The sequence below is a fragment of the Thalia democratica genome, chromosome 6 (genome assembly GCF_965202585.1).
Source record: "Thalia democratica chromosome 6, ktThaDemo2.hap1.1, whole genome shotgun sequence".
NCBI lineage: Eukaryota > Metazoa > Chordata > Thaliacea > Salpida > Salpidae > Thalia > Thalia democratica.
In genome coordinates this window covers 4,865,355-4,883,429 of record NC_139170.1, presented here as the reverse complement: position 1 = coordinate 4,883,429, position 18,075 = coordinate 4,865,355, and the positions used below count along the sequence as shown (strand labels likewise).

At 27.3% G+C, this 18,075-nt stretch overlaps 1 protein-coding gene across 1 annotated transcript; it reads right to left on the bottom strand.

Moving 5' to 3' along the window:
* Positions 1–839: 839 nt before the first annotated feature.
* On the bottom strand, positions 840–17,274 carry LOC145838514 (unconventional myosin-Ic-like). Its single transcript, XM_082946124.1, has 21 exons — positions 17,117–17,274; positions 15,798–15,913; positions 14,601–14,805; positions 13,794–13,928; positions 13,382–13,507; positions 13,118–13,216; positions 12,745–12,858; positions 12,411–12,602; positions 11,749–11,925; positions 11,274–11,446; positions 10,712–10,806; positions 9,781–9,889; positions 9,341–9,465; positions 7,297–7,414; positions 5,845–6,019; positions 4,723–4,895; positions 4,335–4,494; positions 3,761–3,935; positions 2,970–3,348; positions 2,699–2,798; positions 840–1,219 (listed from the first exon to the last, which is right to left on the bottom strand). Exons 1-21 carry the CDS (start codon positions 17,240–17,242, stop codon positions 1,208–1,210), a joined length of 3,084 nt encoding a protein of 1,027 aa, XP_082802250.1. The 5' UTR covers positions 17,243–17,274; the 3' UTR covers positions 840–1,207.
* Positions 17,275–18,075: the final 801 nt, after the last annotated feature.

Below are 18,075 nucleotides of genomic sequence, written 5' to 3'. Positions count from 1 at the left end.
AAAATATAGTTTTAAAAACTATCCTAGAAAAGATCATTAATATATTATTTTAAATGACTCTTGCTTACTAAATGTTTTAACATACAATGGTTATCAAAAAGAAAGTATCAGTTGTTTTATTAAGTTACTTTAGCATTAACATTTACAAAGTAGTTTTATACCAACCGACTTAGGAGATGATTAACTATATTAATATCTAAAATTCTTACTTCAAAAACAAATTATTACATACACTATCATACAAGCATTTTTAATTAACTTGTATTTACTAGAAAAAACGTTTATTTTTTTCGTTTACAGCTTTTATAAAACTTAAAAAATGATAATGATTGTTAAAGACCTAAATTAATATTAAAACAATTTACTCTTTAGTTTAAAAGCTCATTAAACTCTAAAAGGCTTTTAAATGTATAAAGCACAGGTAATATTTTTATATAATAATTCTCTGTACTTTATAGGATTTACTTAAGTTTCATGTTTTAACTTGATTGTAAATAAAAAGCTATATTGCTCCTTATTTACATTGTGTTATGCAATTAATACTAATAACTTGAAACAGTCAAAAGACTAAATTTAGCTTATTATTGAACTTCTTTGTACAGTGACGTAATTAAACAAATGTTTATTCTTTTGCGTTGTTTCATCTTTTTTACTGTATTGTTCTTATAAAATTAAAAGAGTACACATTAAAAAAGTTGAACAAGTAGTTTATTACTTTTCAAAATTTGAGCTACTTGTTTAGTTGTTACCATAAACGATAGAACGATATTTTATATTTGAAAAACAAGTTGTACAACCTTTAATATAAAAATATTTAAGTTAAGTAACTTTTTGTTCTTTTAAAGTTTAAAGCTATTTTCTTAGCTTAAAAAAAACTTTTAGTGATTGTTTCTTTTTTGCATACAATTCAAGTAAAATGTACTTTTATATTAAATCTCTACAAATCTTTATGTATGCATAAATCAGGAAAAAAAAGAAAGCATAAAATAAGTATAAAAACAAAAATTAATTTTTGAAAAAATTGTTTCTTTAGTTTAAACACAATACACTAATCAGAGCTACAGGTCGCTAAAAACGAAACTTTTGAATGTCAGTAAACAATAATTAGAGCTTGTTTCAATCAATGAAAAAATTAAATAAATAAAATTGACTAAATTCAACAGGTTTCTTTGTTGATAAATGCTGTTGGAAATTTCACTCAGGTGTTTCATTGGACTGTCTGTAAAGAAAATAGTATTTGTAGTTAGCATTAACGTTTGAAACAGTTTTTAAATTGTAGTAGCTAAAATTGTATGTACACTAAGTTTTAATTTTTTAAATAAAAGTTTCATAATATATACACTAAGTTCTTTAAAAGAAATATTTTGACTACAAAACGACTAACATTGAACTAAAAAGATAGGTAAACAATAAACACTCTATGAAAAAATTAAGAAGATTTTAGCATTAGATAAAGTTGAATATGGTAATATTCTTCCAGTTTTTTAATATACTTAAAGTTTATCTTTAGGTTATTGGTTTATAACTTTAAAAATTTATAAAAGCATCAGACAAACAGATAACTTTAAATATATTATTGATAAAAGTTGTAATAATAAAAATAAAAAATCGTTTACACTTGATTTTTGATGTAATTTAAATCGTATATACAGTATTACTGTGAAAAAAAACGGAGAATAATTCAATAAATAGTTAGAGAAACAATTGACAACAAACACTTATTTAAGATGTATACCATGAAGAAACTAGTATTTTAAAAACTTTATAAATAGTTTCAAAGTTATTATGCAGAATATTTTTTAAACAGACTCTTTTTATTAATAAAAAAAAACAATCATTTTTCTTTTAAAAATATGTTTTACTTATCTGTTTAAAGAACTGCAACTTAGTTCTTTGCAACTTAGTTCAGAGTTTTATTTTAAATCTAAAATTTATAAAAAACGTTTCGACTAAAACTTTTTAGAAGAAATTTAACTTTGTGTACACCTACATAGTTTATAAAATGTTTTAAATTTGTTAACAAAATCAATGAAATTGGTAAATATAATTTTTACTATCAGAATTTATTCAGTTAAACATTTTACAGTAATGTTTCTTTAAGCCGTTTTTATCTTTAGATTTTAAAAATTGTAGTCATACTTGTACGCTATAAATATAACAAGGATGATAGAAATATTTTTTTTGTAAACTTTACAAAGTAAATTTCATTGTTTAAACTTTTAGGTTGTTAATTTAAATATTAAAAAAAACGTAAGTAAGTTACTGCTATATTTTTCAAGTTTAGAATTATTAACAGTTTCTTTTTTTTTTAATTTTTGTTTTAATTAAACAAACATTTTAACATAAACTTTTAACATAAATTTTAACTAGTATAAAACAAGTACAAAATAAGGCGTGCCTTAAGTTTTTTATTACTTGCGTTTGACTGTTTTGGTTTTCAAAAACAAAGTTTACGATGTTTTATCACCACAACGTAAAAATTTTCAATGTTTAACTTTCTCAACGTTAAAATTAAACGTAGAAAATCAATTAAAAGTGTAACTTATAAAAAAAAAAGCGAAACATATAAAATAAATATTATAATAGTTACTGCCATAATTACACGAAGAAAATAAGAAGTTTTCTTTAAATGTCTAATAAGTTAACTGTTTCAAGTAAAAAGAGTTAACCAAAAAAATTAATACTTAAAAGTACATACCACTAAAAGGTTTCCGTTTTTCGCCTTTTTAATGCTGGAAACAGGTCCATGGGCGAATTCAATTTGACCGTCTTTACTGCTGTCCACTTTGTGAACGATTCTGTACATGGAAATAAAAATTAAAAAAATTATCAAAAACATTGGTCTGAAAAAATTAAAAAAATTTCATGAATGCAAAAATTGTTACTGGCATTTAACTGGTTGAATTAAACTGGTTGAATTAAAAAACAAGCAATAACAAACAAAACTATTACAACATTGGTTTTCTTACCTGTCATTGTTCGAAATTATCTTGACTTTCTCCACCGCATTCGCTTCCATGGCAACCTTCGTGATGCTCTCGATGCACATCGTGCTCGCAACTATGACGTCACCTTTGCTGTTCTTGTCCTCATTGTCGAAGTTCCGGTGCAGGACGAACAAATTGTCGCTCAAGTTACTGCACGAAACGCCAGTTAGTTCGGAGTGCGGAATGTGGTCCTTCACTTTGTTGGCTTTGGAATCGAACAAATAGGTGGCGGATTTCGTCACCGCTAGGGTGCGCTCGCGCTCCTTGTAGCCGTGTCGGTCGTACTTGGTGACGAGGCACGCGTATGAAGGCTTTTCTCCGTTGAGCAGAGAAGCGATCTGCCTGCCGTCGACTAATTTGTCTGCGCAGACAGAAAAGTGGTTTTAGTGATTTAGAAAAAAGAGAACTTTCTCACTGACTGTGATATGATGATAAGATAGCATTAAATTAGCTTTATATGAGAAACTTAAAAAATATGCGCGTAATTACTAGTTAAAAAAAAGCATCAAAATAAGTTTGTTAAGTAAAAAAAAAGTCGTAAGTTACTTTCTAAAAAATAAAAAAGTTACGCAGAAAAAAAAATAATTAGCTGCTTAGCACAAATTTCAAGCAACGCGCACACGTGTTTACGTTTTTAAAAAAATAAGAAAAAGTTTCCATAAAAGGAGCGCGAATTGTTTGCACGCATCGCGCATGGGTGTGTCGTAATATACTCGAGCTTGAAATGAAAAAAACACAAGTTAATGTTTAAACAGCATTCAGCATCTTCCTACCGGAACCGCTCATGAAGGGTTTTGAAACGGAGCTTTCGTAGCTTTCCTTCCTTCCCTTGAATATCTGGCTGGCGGTGAACTTCTCTTCCATCTCGAACTTTTTCTTGGCGGTCATTTTTTTCACGTATTTCAACGTGAGGTTTTTCATGTTGAGATTCATCAGTAGGCTCTTGGTCTGAAATAATTTATATTGCCAGTTTATTAAAAGTTATTTATTAAAAGTATTATACTATTTGTATCTAAAGATCAAAATAAAAGGTTATTTAAAATTGAAACGTTAAAATTTTTGTTTACAAAAAGTTTACGCTTGTAAAGGTTGTTTACGATGACAACAAAAATTTAAACCTTAATGTTCTTTTTCTGCAAACGAAAAACGAGCAGCTATTAACTTTTGAAAGCATTTTGATAAGAAAACAGTTCTGACAGTTAAAAAAGCTTTTATTTGTAATAAGTACAAACTTAAAAAAACACAGTATTAAAAAAAACTTGTATAAAAATTCGATAAAATAATAAATACAATATAGTACAGAGATGTTAAATTTTGCATAATTTTCATAATTTAAAGTCAACTCACTTCTTCCAACGATGGGGGCGCCTGTGGCCACGATTTATCGAGGACACTGGTCGGCAGGACTTCCCTGCACCTGTTCAAATACTTGAATCGAACGAAATCGAGAAATTGCGCGTTCAACTCCGACCTCGGTTGGTTGCGGTGCTGGAAGCCGACTATGAACCTGAAAATTAAATTCAAGAAAGTTTACTTTTTGTTAACCTTATATATTTAAGTTGATGAAAATACTTTGGTCAACGTTTTTCAGATTGACTTTAACTTCTATAAAAGTTTATCCAGCGTAAAATTAAAATTTTTGTGTCATAAATTTTTAGCAAAATGTTTTATTTGTAAACCTTTAACTTATTTAACAGTACTTTACTAAATAAAAGCGTGCAAAATATGAATTTACTTTCTGATGTCGAGGGCGGCTTTTTTGCGCCTCGCTTTCAACCTGATGGCCAGCACTCGCCTCCAGTGGGCGCTTATGACGGTCACTGCTGCCCTCATTTTCTGATACTTTACCCTTGTGACGTAACCTTTGTAAACAGACTGGATCGAAGTGGCAAGCTCGTGCTTCCTTTGCTGTTAATACAATGTTTGTTAAAATTTTGTTTTTTTTTGAAACATTAATATTGTTGTTGTCAAAAATTCATACTTTAGAGTTGGGTAGTAATTTTGTGAGTCTTGTAGATTTTTAAAAGCTGAAACATATTTTTTTTTGATATAAAAGTATGAAGCTTGTGAAAACTTTTTTTTAAGTTTTGCAGTTGATTATTATGTTAGTTTTTATGTTAACAAATCATTCCGTTCAAACTAGTTTATAAAAAATGTTTTATAAGTTCAACTTTTTCATGATATAAAAGTTTTCAAAATACGTAAAATAGTTTGCAAAATTATAAAATTAGTAAGGTAAAAACTTTGGAATGTGTAAACTAATTTAACAACTATTTTATACATTTTCTTCCAGACAAATAATAAAAACGAATTTAATAACAGTATAATAGATATACTAAAACATTATAAATCTTTAATTTGCTATAGAAACTTTTTTATGAAAAACTTAAACAGCTATTCTTTAAGGTATTAAGCTAAGATAAGCCAAATACAAGTACAAAGTCTAAGCATAGAAAATCTTGTACAAAAACATTGATGTTAAGCATCTACTTACACAAACTTATCTATGCAAATTTTCAAATGCTCTTTTTTATCTTGTTAGTAATTTCTTGTATGTACTTGTAGTATTTTAAACATTTTTTCTCACGCTTATCGAAATTTAAACATTTTTTCTTACGTTTATCGAATTTTAAACATTTTTTCGAAAGTTAAGAAAAACTTGAAATAAAAAAAGCAAACGTGAAAGATTAACTCAGTGCGGAAGTTAATAAATATAATTTTTTTCTTGCGTTTATTAAATTACTTACATTTTTACCCAAAAGTTCCATACAAGTGTTTTTACAACGCAAGTTAAAACTTTATTCTTTTCTATTCAAAACGGCTTAACGAAAACTTATATAATAAAACGCAAAATTACCTGAAACAGTTCTTCGGTGCGGAAAAGTGTCTGGGGCCTCCTGATGAAGATCTTGGTGACTCCCAACCTGTAGTCTTCTTCTCCGTACTCCAGGTGATCACACAACTTCTCCACCGCCTCCTTCGCGCCTCCTCCCTCGTAATGAGGCCATGTGGCGTGGCACAAACTTTTGTATCTGAAAAATTTTATTGATGATGTTGAAAATCTACATAAAATTTTATTTTCATATAACAACGGTGTTGGTTTTGTAATTTTCGTTTTGTTTTTATTGACTTCGATTGGATAACTAACTCCCGCAGACCCGTTCCTTAGACTTGTCTGATACTACTCTTAACTTAAGCCATTAGAGTTGTGTCAAATAGTTTTTACAAACATTATGTTCTTTCAATTGTTGGTCTTTTGTTTCGTTGTTATTTATTGTTAATCAATTTACTTTTTAATAACTTTGTTTTTAAAGGTGAAATCAAAAAAAAAGTATTAAAAAAGTAAAGCAGCGCATAAACGATTATGTTATTTAAATCGAGCCTGGTAAACTGCAGCTCTAAGCTTTTGTTTTAAAACGCTGACATATATTGATGAATAGGTACTTTTCGTGAGTAAAAGTTCCTATCGTTTACAATTACAATGTTTAAATAATTAAACAAAAGCTTTCACAAAGTCGCGGAATTTAAAGTTCTTTGTGCACGAAGCATTACGTGTATAAATCATGAAAAACTTAGTTTAATATTTACAAAAACAACAAAAATTAAAAGCTATTGTTCAATGCTAAGCAGTCTAGTTTCAACTAAAACCGTTTAACCCTTTAAATATTATAGTTATATGTAAGTTGTTAATTAAATTGTGAATACTTTTTGTGTCATTGAATTTTTTTATCAGTAGGTGAAATTCTATACAAATGCATTAAAGAGAACTACTTTGTGTGTTTTGTATCAATGGAAAGATAATTTTGTTATGAGAAAAGTAGCTTATTTTGAATTTTAAGACTGGTTGCAGCCAGTGTTTTTATAATATCTTATAAGTAAATAGAAACAGAAAACACCACTTTGTATTACTAACTAATAAATTCAAGTTTTCAAGTTTTATTAACAAAACAATGTTTCACTCGTTTGAACTAAATCAAACGTGATCATCAGTTGAAAAAATCTCATTCAAATAGAATGAAAATTAATGGTTCAATTGACTTAATCATTTATTTTCATTTTTTTTGAATGAGATTTTTTCAACTGATGATCATGTTAGATTTAGTTCAAACGAGTGAAACATTATTTTGTTAATAAAATTAAAAAAATTGAACTGATCATACTCCTTAACATTTACTAGATAACTATTATTGTGATCTATGGAGGTAAAGTAAAAAGTGAACTAACTAATAAATAACAAAAGAAGAATCAAAAGTGTATTGTTAGAATGAGAAACTAATTAAACATTTATGCATTTTAAAATTAAAAATACCTCTTGTAAAAATTTTCATAAACCCTCCTATACGCGAAACCAGCCCTTCTGACGCGAAGATTTTCCATCAAACCCAAATATTTCACTTGGTGTTGCACCAGTTTGTCGTCGAAAAATCCTGAAAATAAAATAAAATAAATATGAATTAAACTCAAATAAATATGTGTATACTTTTTGAAAATTTTGTAACAAAAACCGTTGATGAATTTAATTTGAGGCGTGCTAATGTTAAAAACTTGAGTTTAAATTTCATGAAAATAATTTGAAAGAAATTTAATACTTTTTTTTAAATTTAGACTTGTCACTTAAACGATTTTAAAGATCAAAAGCGTGGATAAAGCATGATTAAACAGCAGATGAAAAGTTGAAGTAAGTTATTAATAGTTAGGTGTTTTTGTTTTAAATTTAATCTACATGTTTCTGTACTTAATAAAAATCTTTAAAGGAAAATAAATGACACAAATTAAAATGAAAAAAATGTGTAACATTCGTTTTATGTTGTATAAACTACTTTAAAATTTTTATAGTTGTAATAAAAAAGAACCAAATTAAAAAAAGTAAAAGGTTTATTAATGTAAAACAACTTTTGAAAAGTACATTTTGAATTTTGTTTGAAGATATAAAATTAAGTTCCAGTTTATTATACTTGGTTTTATTATTAGGTCGAAAATACATAAGTAGTCATGAAGTTTCTGTTTATATTTAACTTTATAAAGCTAAACAGCAATTGGAAAGGTGAAACAATAATCAAACTTTAATAAATTTTACAATTAAGTTAAAATAAAACATAAATAATACTTTAACAATAATCAAAAAGAGAACTATGTTAAACTTAAACTTAAAAACACTTTATAAGTAATATTACTTAATTAAGTAAAATGACAATTTCCTGCTGCTTGAAAAAACAGTTTAAAGGTAAAATGAGTTTATAATTAGTTCACTAAATTTATATTTTTTAAGTATTATAAAAAAATTAAACTAGTTTAATAACATAATTTTGTCTTACATGTATTGTTATAGAAATAAAGTTGAGTTCTTTAAAAACAAATGAGTAACATTTTTTTATTTTAAACAGCTTAGAAATAAATGTTTTGTTTAAAAAAATAAAGTGGTACACTATTTTTTTTATAAATAGTTTGATAATCTGTTTGTGCTTACTTGTAATCGTTTTTACATAAAATTACGATTTCTTATAAATTATTTATAGTTTTATCAACAGCTTTGCCGCGTAAAGCTGTACTCTTTAGTCATTTACAAAAAGTTGTTTTAGAATAAAAACATTTGAATAAAATAAAAAAATATCAAGTTTTTAATATGAAATTTAACAGTACGTTAAACACATTTTTAAACAATTAAAGTTTCGTTGTATCTTAAGTAAAAGTATAAGTTGTATATAAATAAATCATATTACTTAAAATTAGTGTGAGAACACTTTTTTAGGCACTTATAATAATTATGAAACTCGACACATTTGAATCCTTTTAAATATCAAATGAAATAATTATGTTAGGAGTATTGTGTAAGCTTTTTTTTCAAGTTTAATGTATGCCTTTTCAATACAATATTTTATAAGAATAAAATTATTCAAAAATTAACGTTTAAAGTATACAGTTGCAAGTAACTTTAACAAAAAGAAAGTCTGTTTTTTTACATATCATGAAAGAAAAACAAAACAACTAGATATCATTTTTGACATACCAATGTTTTTAGTAGTAAAACTCTATATTATTTTACTTTAAACAATAAAAAAACTTAGAATTTAGTTTGTCAGACGAAATTTTTAAATTTATTATAAACTGTTTTTAATTAATTACTTGTTAATTTTCAGCAGTAAGCAGTTTTTTATTACACTCAGTAAAAATTGTTTAAACAAACAGTTTTAATTTTAAAAAATGTTTATTAAACATAAAATGATTAATCATACAATTGCAATATTGCATTTGTATGCTTTACTTCTGAACCTTTAGCTAGAATAACGGTATTTTGCATAGTAATGTAGTTTTCATTGTATTCATACAAAGTATTACATCAAACAACATCTCACTTGAAGATTTTGTGTTGTTAGGTTTTATGCATCTCACATAAGAAGGCTCCTTGGACATCAGTATCTTCATCAGATCGTTCAGGGATCTTCTGAACTGGGTTCCCACCGTCTCTGGCCTCTTCTTTCTGAAAATACATTCTTTATTTTATACATGTTATACTTAACTATACGCTTTAAAAACATTAAAAAAACGTCATAGCTTTAATGACAATAAAATCCTTTAAACATGCTTAGAAAAAACATAATGTAATTTAAATTTTTTCTCTTTTTTCTGTTAGTTTAAATTAAAAAATAAAAAAATCAAACAGTGTATTTAAAAAAACTTTATTGGTAGTTATATTCTTAAAATATGCATAAAAATGCTTAATTTAAATAATACGATAAATGCTGCATTTTATAATTGCAATGCCACTTGTGGTTTTTGCAGCCGGTACTCTTACCTTTGAAGTTCTTCCAAAGTGAACATTTCGTTGACAATTTTGTTGTTGGATTTCGTCAGCATTTCTTTCAAATTTCTGTACAGCAAGTCGTTGTTTTTGTCGAGAAATTCTGTTAAATAAATGTTTTTAGATTGAATGAAATTAACACTTTTTAATGCACAAAAATGTTGTTGAAATTCTTAATAAACGTATTGTAACATTTTAACTAGTTATGTATAAAGTTATTTTAGCTTTATTAACAATAAAAAAAGGTTAGTTTTAAAATTTATATTGATTTTTTAATTATCATTATTTTATTTAAATACAAGCAACAGAATCAAAATTTTTATCAATTAAAAAAAAAGCTGTGTTTTAAAACTATTTCGCTTATGCTAAAGCAAGTTAAAACTTTTAAATTTCAACAGTATTTACACTTCTTATTTTTTACATTAAGCTATAAATATAATTTAAATACGAACAGTAATTTTACACTTTATACCGTATGTTTCAAATGATGAAAAAAGCAAACTTAGGTTTTAGAAAACTTTTTAGTAATCATTAATATTTAATTCTGACGCCTAACTGTATATCTTACTATGACAGTAAAAAAAAATTAAGTAAAAAATGTTTATAAATATATTTATACGGTATTTCATCATAGTTTAAAAATCAAAAAGTATTTATAAACAAAGCTTTGCTTAAAAAAGATTGCAGATGTTTCAGCTTTTTTTATGTTTTCATAACAAACAAAAAGATTTTAAACATGTTTAAAGTAATTAGCTTAAAAAATATTGTTTTAAACAAACTTTTAAAGTTCAAAAAGTCAAGAACATATAAAAATGTAAAGCCAAAGTTTGGCTCAAATCAACTTTAAATAAGTGAGCAAAGTGTGAAATTTTATTCATAAAAACTTCGAAGCGCTCGACCACTTATGACGTAACAATCGACTTACTAGTTACGTTGTACGTCACGTTTCCCGCGTAATGCTGCAGCCTGAACTCGTCGTATTTGAGAGTTTTGCGAACTTTCGCGTCCGCAAGTTTATGGCTGTGGAATAAATTTAATGTTATTAAATTCTTACAAAATATATTACCAACTATTCGTTAAAGTTTTTTGTTATAAAATTTTACAGAACGAAAGTTGCTTCCATTCAAATTAACCTTTTTTAATACTAATACTTGTTGCAAGTTTTAATGTACAAGAAAAAATTAAATAAATTATAAAAAAACTACCTTATATTTTATTTTTATCTCATTTTTGTAATTTAAAACACTTTAATCGTTACACCAAAAAAACAAACTTATCTAAATTTTTGGTTGATTTTTGAGACCAATATTTTAATTATCTTTAAACTTAACACACAAGTTTCAAACTAACGACAGTGTAAACAAACAAAAAAAAAATAACAAACATCTTTCAACAAACCAACAAGAATTTTCTAATAAATTTTTACTCACGTGACAAATCTACATGAATTTTTACTCACGTGACAAATCTACATAAATTTTACTAACGTGACAAATCTCTCGTTGGCGCCGATGGTGGCTGAGAGCTTGTTGAGAAAAGTGGAGTCTGTCGCGTCACCGGGACGCAAGCACTCCTCATCCAGGATGTCGATTATCCCCTTGTGACGTTGCTCGATCAGGTCGCATATCACCTTGTTGTTGAAGTACTTCACTGGCTCCCACTGAAATTCATTTGTTATTATTTAAATGGCTGTGGAATGTATAATGGAAAAATAATTTTTTTAATTTCATTCTTGAATTAAATCTAATTTCTAGTATTTTAAGAGTTTTTTTCAAAACAATGCTTAATTAAAAAAGAGATCTTCAGTTAACAACAAAATGCTTTAAAAACTATACAAGTTTTTGATTTGAAAATTATATATGAGAAGAAAAAATTAGATAAAAAAATTGTCAAATAAAAAAATATCAAAAAATTAAATTATAACTTTAAAACACATCAACTAATATAAAATCAATCACAAACTTGTATGTTTTCGTTGAAGTATTCCTCTTGTTCCTGCTTGAGTGTCAATTCTATGAAGAGTTGCTGCAACTTTTCATTGCAGTAGTTGATGCTCAGCTGCTCGAAACTGTTCGTGTCGAATATTTCGAATCCGTAGATGTCCAGTAACCCGATCAAGTTGCTCCTTGGACCTTTTTTCTATTAATAAATAAAAGTTAGTTCCTGGGAAAAAGTTACTCGGTTGTTTTTAAAGTATTATATGATTCATTTAAAACTCAAATAACCACACAAGTTAGCTTAATCAAAACTTTAAGATGAATTAAGTACATGGTTTAGTAATTCTATTTTAGGCTTATAACTACATAAAAACCAATTGTTCAACATCTTATATGTTTTTTACTGCATTTTTCCACAAATATGAAATGAAAAATAACTTACCTTCTTCGCGAAATTAATAAATAAAAGTTAGTCTGAGAAAAATTTACTCGGTTGTACTTGAAAAACTATGGGATTCATTTAAAACTCAAATAACCACACAAGTTAGCCTAATAGAAAACTTCAAAATGAATTAAGTCATGGTCTAGTAATTCTATTTTATGCTTCTAACTACATAAAATCCAACTGTTTAACATCTTACATGTTTTTTACAACACTATTTCACAAATATGAAATAAACAACTCACCTTCTTCGCGAAACCCTTGTTGAGCTGCACGACCAGCCAATCGAACAGCCTCCCGTAGATGGCCTTCGAGAGCGCGTCCCTCGCGTACAGGGCCTGCTCCCTGCTCAGCGGGGAGCTCACCGTCTCGTTCCTCGTCACTATGGACCGGTGCGTGACCGACTGGGGCAGCTCGTCCGCGTGACAGCCGATGAGCTGTGATGTTCGTAAAAAAAATAACTTCAGAAACGCACGAACAGTTATGAGACACAAAAGATTTTTTTTTTACATAAAGTTTTATTTTCGTTTGCAAAATTTTACATACAAATTAAAATGTATTAAAAGTTGTCTAAACTACTTTGGAAAGATCTTCGGCCTGGTTTGCGTCTTCGACTTGCACGGATCCGTTTTCGTCTTCAACAAAGTTGATGTTTCCCAGACGTAAGATGAATGCGAGAACGGTGAATAAATCCTTTAAATGTAAGTACTTTTTAAACAAATATTCAAAATAAAAAAACAAGTATTCAAAAATAAAAAAACAAGTATTCAAAAATAAAAGGCAAGTATTCAAAAATAAAAAAACAAGTACTCAAAAATAAAAAAACAAGTATTCAAAAATAAAAAAACAAGTATTCAAAAATAAAAAAATAGTAAGTATTAAAAAATAAAGAAACAAGTATTCAAAAATAAAAAAAAAAGTATTCAAAAATAAAGAGTACTAGGTTACTCACTTTCATTGTGTCGCTTTCGAATTTGAACACCTTCAACGCTTTTTTGATGGCTTTGAAATCTTTTGCGTCGTTTGAAGAATTCTCTTGTGCGCACTTACCCTTGAAAATAAAAAAATAGATAACTTTATTTATTCTTACATGTAATTTTTTATTATAATTTTAGTTTATTTGATGAGTCCGTAAATAACGAAACACTTATGTACAGTAACAACCTTTAATTGAATAGTTATATATATGTTTATTTAAAATACAAATTTTTAATACTTGCGAGGTGTAGTAGTAATAGTCGCAGTCGCGGGTAAGCCCCAAACTAGATAACACGGAGTCCTCCGCGCCCTGGAGGAACTGGTAGAAGATGTGGAAGTTTCTTTCTCCCTTCGCTTGATGCACCTAGAAAAGAACGAAAATTGTAAAATAAATTTAAACTAGCAGAGATAGTCCAATTTTTGTAGTTAGAGCGAGAGAAAAGTTAAAATATCAATCCAACAAAAGATCATTAGAAATTTTAAAATATTCTTTCAACTTATGTTTGTACATGTATTTTAAGGTATAAGTGCAAAGTTTTGTAGTTTTGGTTTCGTATAGTAAACATTAAGATGAAAAACAAATAAATCGATGATTTCGGTCAATTTAAACGCAAAGCAAAGAAAATAAAAGTGTAAGTTGTTCTACTAACCACTCTTGATTTTTCAAGCAAATAGTTGAGTATGTTGCCACCGATAGGAGAACCTTTAAAATCGAATCTGACGTCCATATACTTTCCAAACCTTGACGAATTGTCATTACGGTGTGTTTTTGCGTTTCCAAATGCCTTTGAAAATATAAACTGATTAAAAAATCTGAATGTTGTTACTTAAGATAAAACTTTTTTATAGCAAAGTTAAATTTTACAGCAAGTTTTAAAAAATTATAAAAGTGTTTAATAAAACTTATTTCTTGTACTTAACAAACTTAATTTTTTAAGTTAGTCGTTTTAAAAAATAAAACTAGGTTATTTTAATAAACGATTACTATCTCAAGTGTTATGTTCAATTTTAAACAAATAGTAAAGATAAAAGCTATGATTGAGTTTAAAGTATGCATGCAACACACAAGAAATAAAACGAAAGTTTTTTATAGTAAAAAAAATTCTCGGTAGTTTTACTCACAACTTCAAGTTTTCAATGAATAAATTTCAAACCAAACTCTAGTATGGGAGACGGTTATAATTAAAAAAAAGAAACCATTTCAGTTTAATTATACTTTTAAACAAATGAAATGCTATTTTTAAGGTTGTTTAAATTAAAAAAAAAAGTTAGTAGTTAGTTTTTTAATAAATCGAAACCTCGAGTATACATTCACAATATATATAAAAATATATAAAAATATTAAAATAATGTTTATATAAAACTATATAAAACAATATAAAACTAATAAAAGTTATATCAAAAAAAAATATATGTATGAAATTTTTTTCATGTTATTTTTAGAAATATTTTCAAACCTCGAGTATGGGGTTCGACTGGACGAGCTGCTGGTTGATGACGCGGGACTCGTCACCGGAGGTCGCGCTCGAGCAGGCCGACAGGTGGCGCAGTATGTACTTGGAAGCCTCGGTCTTCCCGGATCCGGACTCCCCCGAGATGAGGATGCAGTGATCCCGGTTCTCGTCCTGCATCGCCCTGAACACCGTGTCCGATATCGCGAAGCTGTTGGGGGATTTTAAAATAAAATGAAAATTGAATTAAATAAAAATTAAAAAAACGCCAGAATCGTTGTTTTGTTCAAAACATTTTTACAACTACTGGTTAGGCTTTACGCAAAAAGTATACAGAAGTAGTTGAAATTGAAGTATACCAAATTTTTTGGAAGTCGCAAAACTATTTAGTAAATAAAATGAAAACGCCTGAATTGCCACTTTGCCGAAAGCTTTTTTATAACCGCCAGTAAGACTTTACAAAAACGTTACAGGATAAAATGTATTCGTTTAAACCAAAAGTTGCTAGTTTTTTAGGAGTTTGAAAATTGTTAAGTCATTTTTCTAAAACACTGTGTCCGATATCGCGAAGCTGTTGGGGGATTTTAAATAAAAAAAACGCCAGAATTGCCACTTTTATAACCGCCAGTAAGACTTTTCGAAAAAGTAAACAGAATGAATTAAAATTTAAGAAAATCGGTCGAGTTTGAAAGCTGCTACATATTTTTTTAAGTTGGAAAATTATCAAATCGTTCTTATGATGCACCGTGTCCGAAATCGCGAAGATGTCGTAAAAGTTTGCGAGAGATTTTTTTTAACTATATTTACAACCACTGCTAAAACTGTACACAAAAGTATGCAGAAATGGTTGAGTTTGAAACATACCAAATGTTTTAAAAGTTGCAAAACTGTTTAATATTTTTCGAAAATTTAAACAAGATTGTTAATTTTTCACTAATTGAAACCTAAAAGAATACTGGTTTTGAAAACTGTTAAACCACTAATAAATAAAGAGTGGCGTTGAAACTAGTGACATTTTGAAAGCGTTTAATATCATGTATATGAGATAATTTCAAAATATTGATTTTTAACACCATGGACTTGAATTAAACAAACATGAAATAGATTAGAAACTGTCAAGCTCGAGTAATTTTATTCAAAAAACAAACAAAAAATTGTCATAATGTAGAAGATACTAAGTTGCCATTAAAACAAACAACTCACACATGGGGTGGATTTTCGTACAAAGTGCACCCTTGATACTGTTTGATGTCTTCATCACTGTATATTTTCAGGTTTTTGTACGGATTCACCGATATCAGCACGGAACCGATGTAAGTCTGTGAGTTTATATTTTCAACATTTATTGTGAATTTGATAATAAAAAAAACTGTTGTTTTATGAGCATTAACTTGTATTTTGTATTAACTGAGAAACATTTAAATACACTTAAAATTAAAAATTACAAGGCTAATCTGAGTAATAAATTTAACATGACTGTAGTAGCTAACAAAATAAATAATTTTAAACAAAAAGAAAAGGCATCATGTGTAACCTTTAAGTTTTATGTGGCTCTTAACCTTTCAGCAAATTTCTAAGAAAAATCAATAAAAATGAAAGTTTAGTTTTAAAAATAAGATTAATTCAAAAATTGTGCATTTTAATTAGCGAACAAGTATAAATATACAACAGGAAGAAATACAACTTTTTTTAAACAAAATGTAAATGTTTTTGGAGCACGTTATATGACTAATGTAAACAGTTTATGTTTACATAACAAACATATAATAATCACGCAAAACTAAAAATATACTACTCAATATGTTCAAAATCTCAGTTTTGCCCAACATTTAAAGTTTGTAAGTTAGTTTTTTGTAACTTAAATTGCTTTAAATAATAATTTAATTTAAAAGTTGTTTAGCCGCTTTTTATAATGTTTTTTTGTTTTAAAACCAACTCTGAGTTAAAAATACTTAAGTAAGCAGAAGTAAACATATAAGAAATATTATTTAAATAAATAGAAAAGCTACAAAGAGTTGTAAACCGAAAGCTGTTGGTTATAACTTATGATAATAAAATTTAGTTGTTTAATAATAAACTCCTCATATTTATCATTTTTCTGATTAAAACTCTTGATTGAACCTACCGAATGTATAAATAAAAATTATTATAAAGTTTATTGCTTAAATAGTACATGATAAATGTTTTTAAACTTTTCAACTTTATAAAAAAATCAAATAAAGCTGCATAGAATTGTAAAACGAAAGCTGCTTGTTAAAACTTGTGATATAATAAATTTTAATTGTACAACAGTGAGCTAATCATAGTTATAATGTTTTTTGACTATAAACATCAATTAAACTTATCAAAAGTATAAATAAAAAAATTAAAACATATTTTACAGCTAGTTTAACAAATAGTAATTATATTCAAACTTTTCTACTTTAAAGAAAAACTCACATAAGGCCGCACAAGGTTGTAAATTAAAAGCTGTTAACATTTTAACTTGTGATCATAACTTTTACTGTTTAATAATAACTAACGTATATAATATTTTCGTGGTATCGTTTCTTAAGGTTGTCCATGAACTCCTGTTCCGATTTGAAATTTTCCAGCAAAACCGCATCCTGCACCCCGACCCTATCACGTGACAAAAGCGAACTTTCCATTTGTTTTGTTAAATTAGTTAAATGAAATTTTATGGTATAATCTAAACGGAAATGAATATTTTGTTATTTTTTTCTTTTAATATAAATGGAAATAAACGCCTAAGAAAACATATAAACGTTTTTAATGCGTTGTGTTTTATTGCTCAAGATAGCACATTAGCATGAAATATGCTTTATAACCTAATATGGTAATCTTAACTTCGTTTTTAAAAACAATGCTTTTGCTAAGGTGCAATGCTCTAGAAATAATTCAAATACCATTTTAGTAGATTTTCCAATGAACTAGGAATGTTTTATGACGTTTTTCCGGCACATTTTAAATATTGTAACATATCACGTGCAAAAACTAAACAATTTTTGTTTTAATAAAAAAAAATAAAAATCTCATCAAATAACAAAAACAAATAAATTGTCAAAACAATATAAACAAACATTAGCTTTTTAAACAGTAAAGACAGCTCAATATAAACAGTAAAGACAGCTTACAACGCTTGTTGTCTTTAACTGCACTAATTCTCACTACTGAATTTCATTTTTACGTGATTGCCGAATATAAAGCCGACTAAAACAGAATGTAAACATAGCAATGGCGCTTCAAGCGGATATAAAATTTTAAGCTGTAAACCGTACACTTATGTTGATTGATTACAGTAAGTTCTATGAAAAGAATTTTTAAAATTTTACTCAAAATTTATAACATGAAATATGAAACAATGTATGTACCAGAAATCCTTTCATGAAATTTTTACAATATTCTATAAAAAAGCTTTATTAGTAGCAGTCCATCACTTAAAAAACAGTTTAAATAAAAGTTTTACTTATTATTTTGAATT

Bases quoted from the DNA above. Each gene is read 5' to 3' on its own strand.
- LOC145838514 (XM_082946124.1), bottom strand. From the start codon at position 17,242: ATGGAAAGTTCGCTTTTGTCACGTGATAGGGTCGGGGTGCAGGATGCG. The intron at 13,217-13,381 runs GTATTAAAAATT...TTTATTTTCAAG, and splicing joins ATTACTACTACACCTCGCAA to GGTAAGTGCGCACAAGAGAA. The intron at 11,447-11,748 runs GTTTGTGATTGA...AATGAATTTCAG, and splicing joins ACTTCAACGAAAACATACAA to TGGGAGCCAGTGAAGTACTT.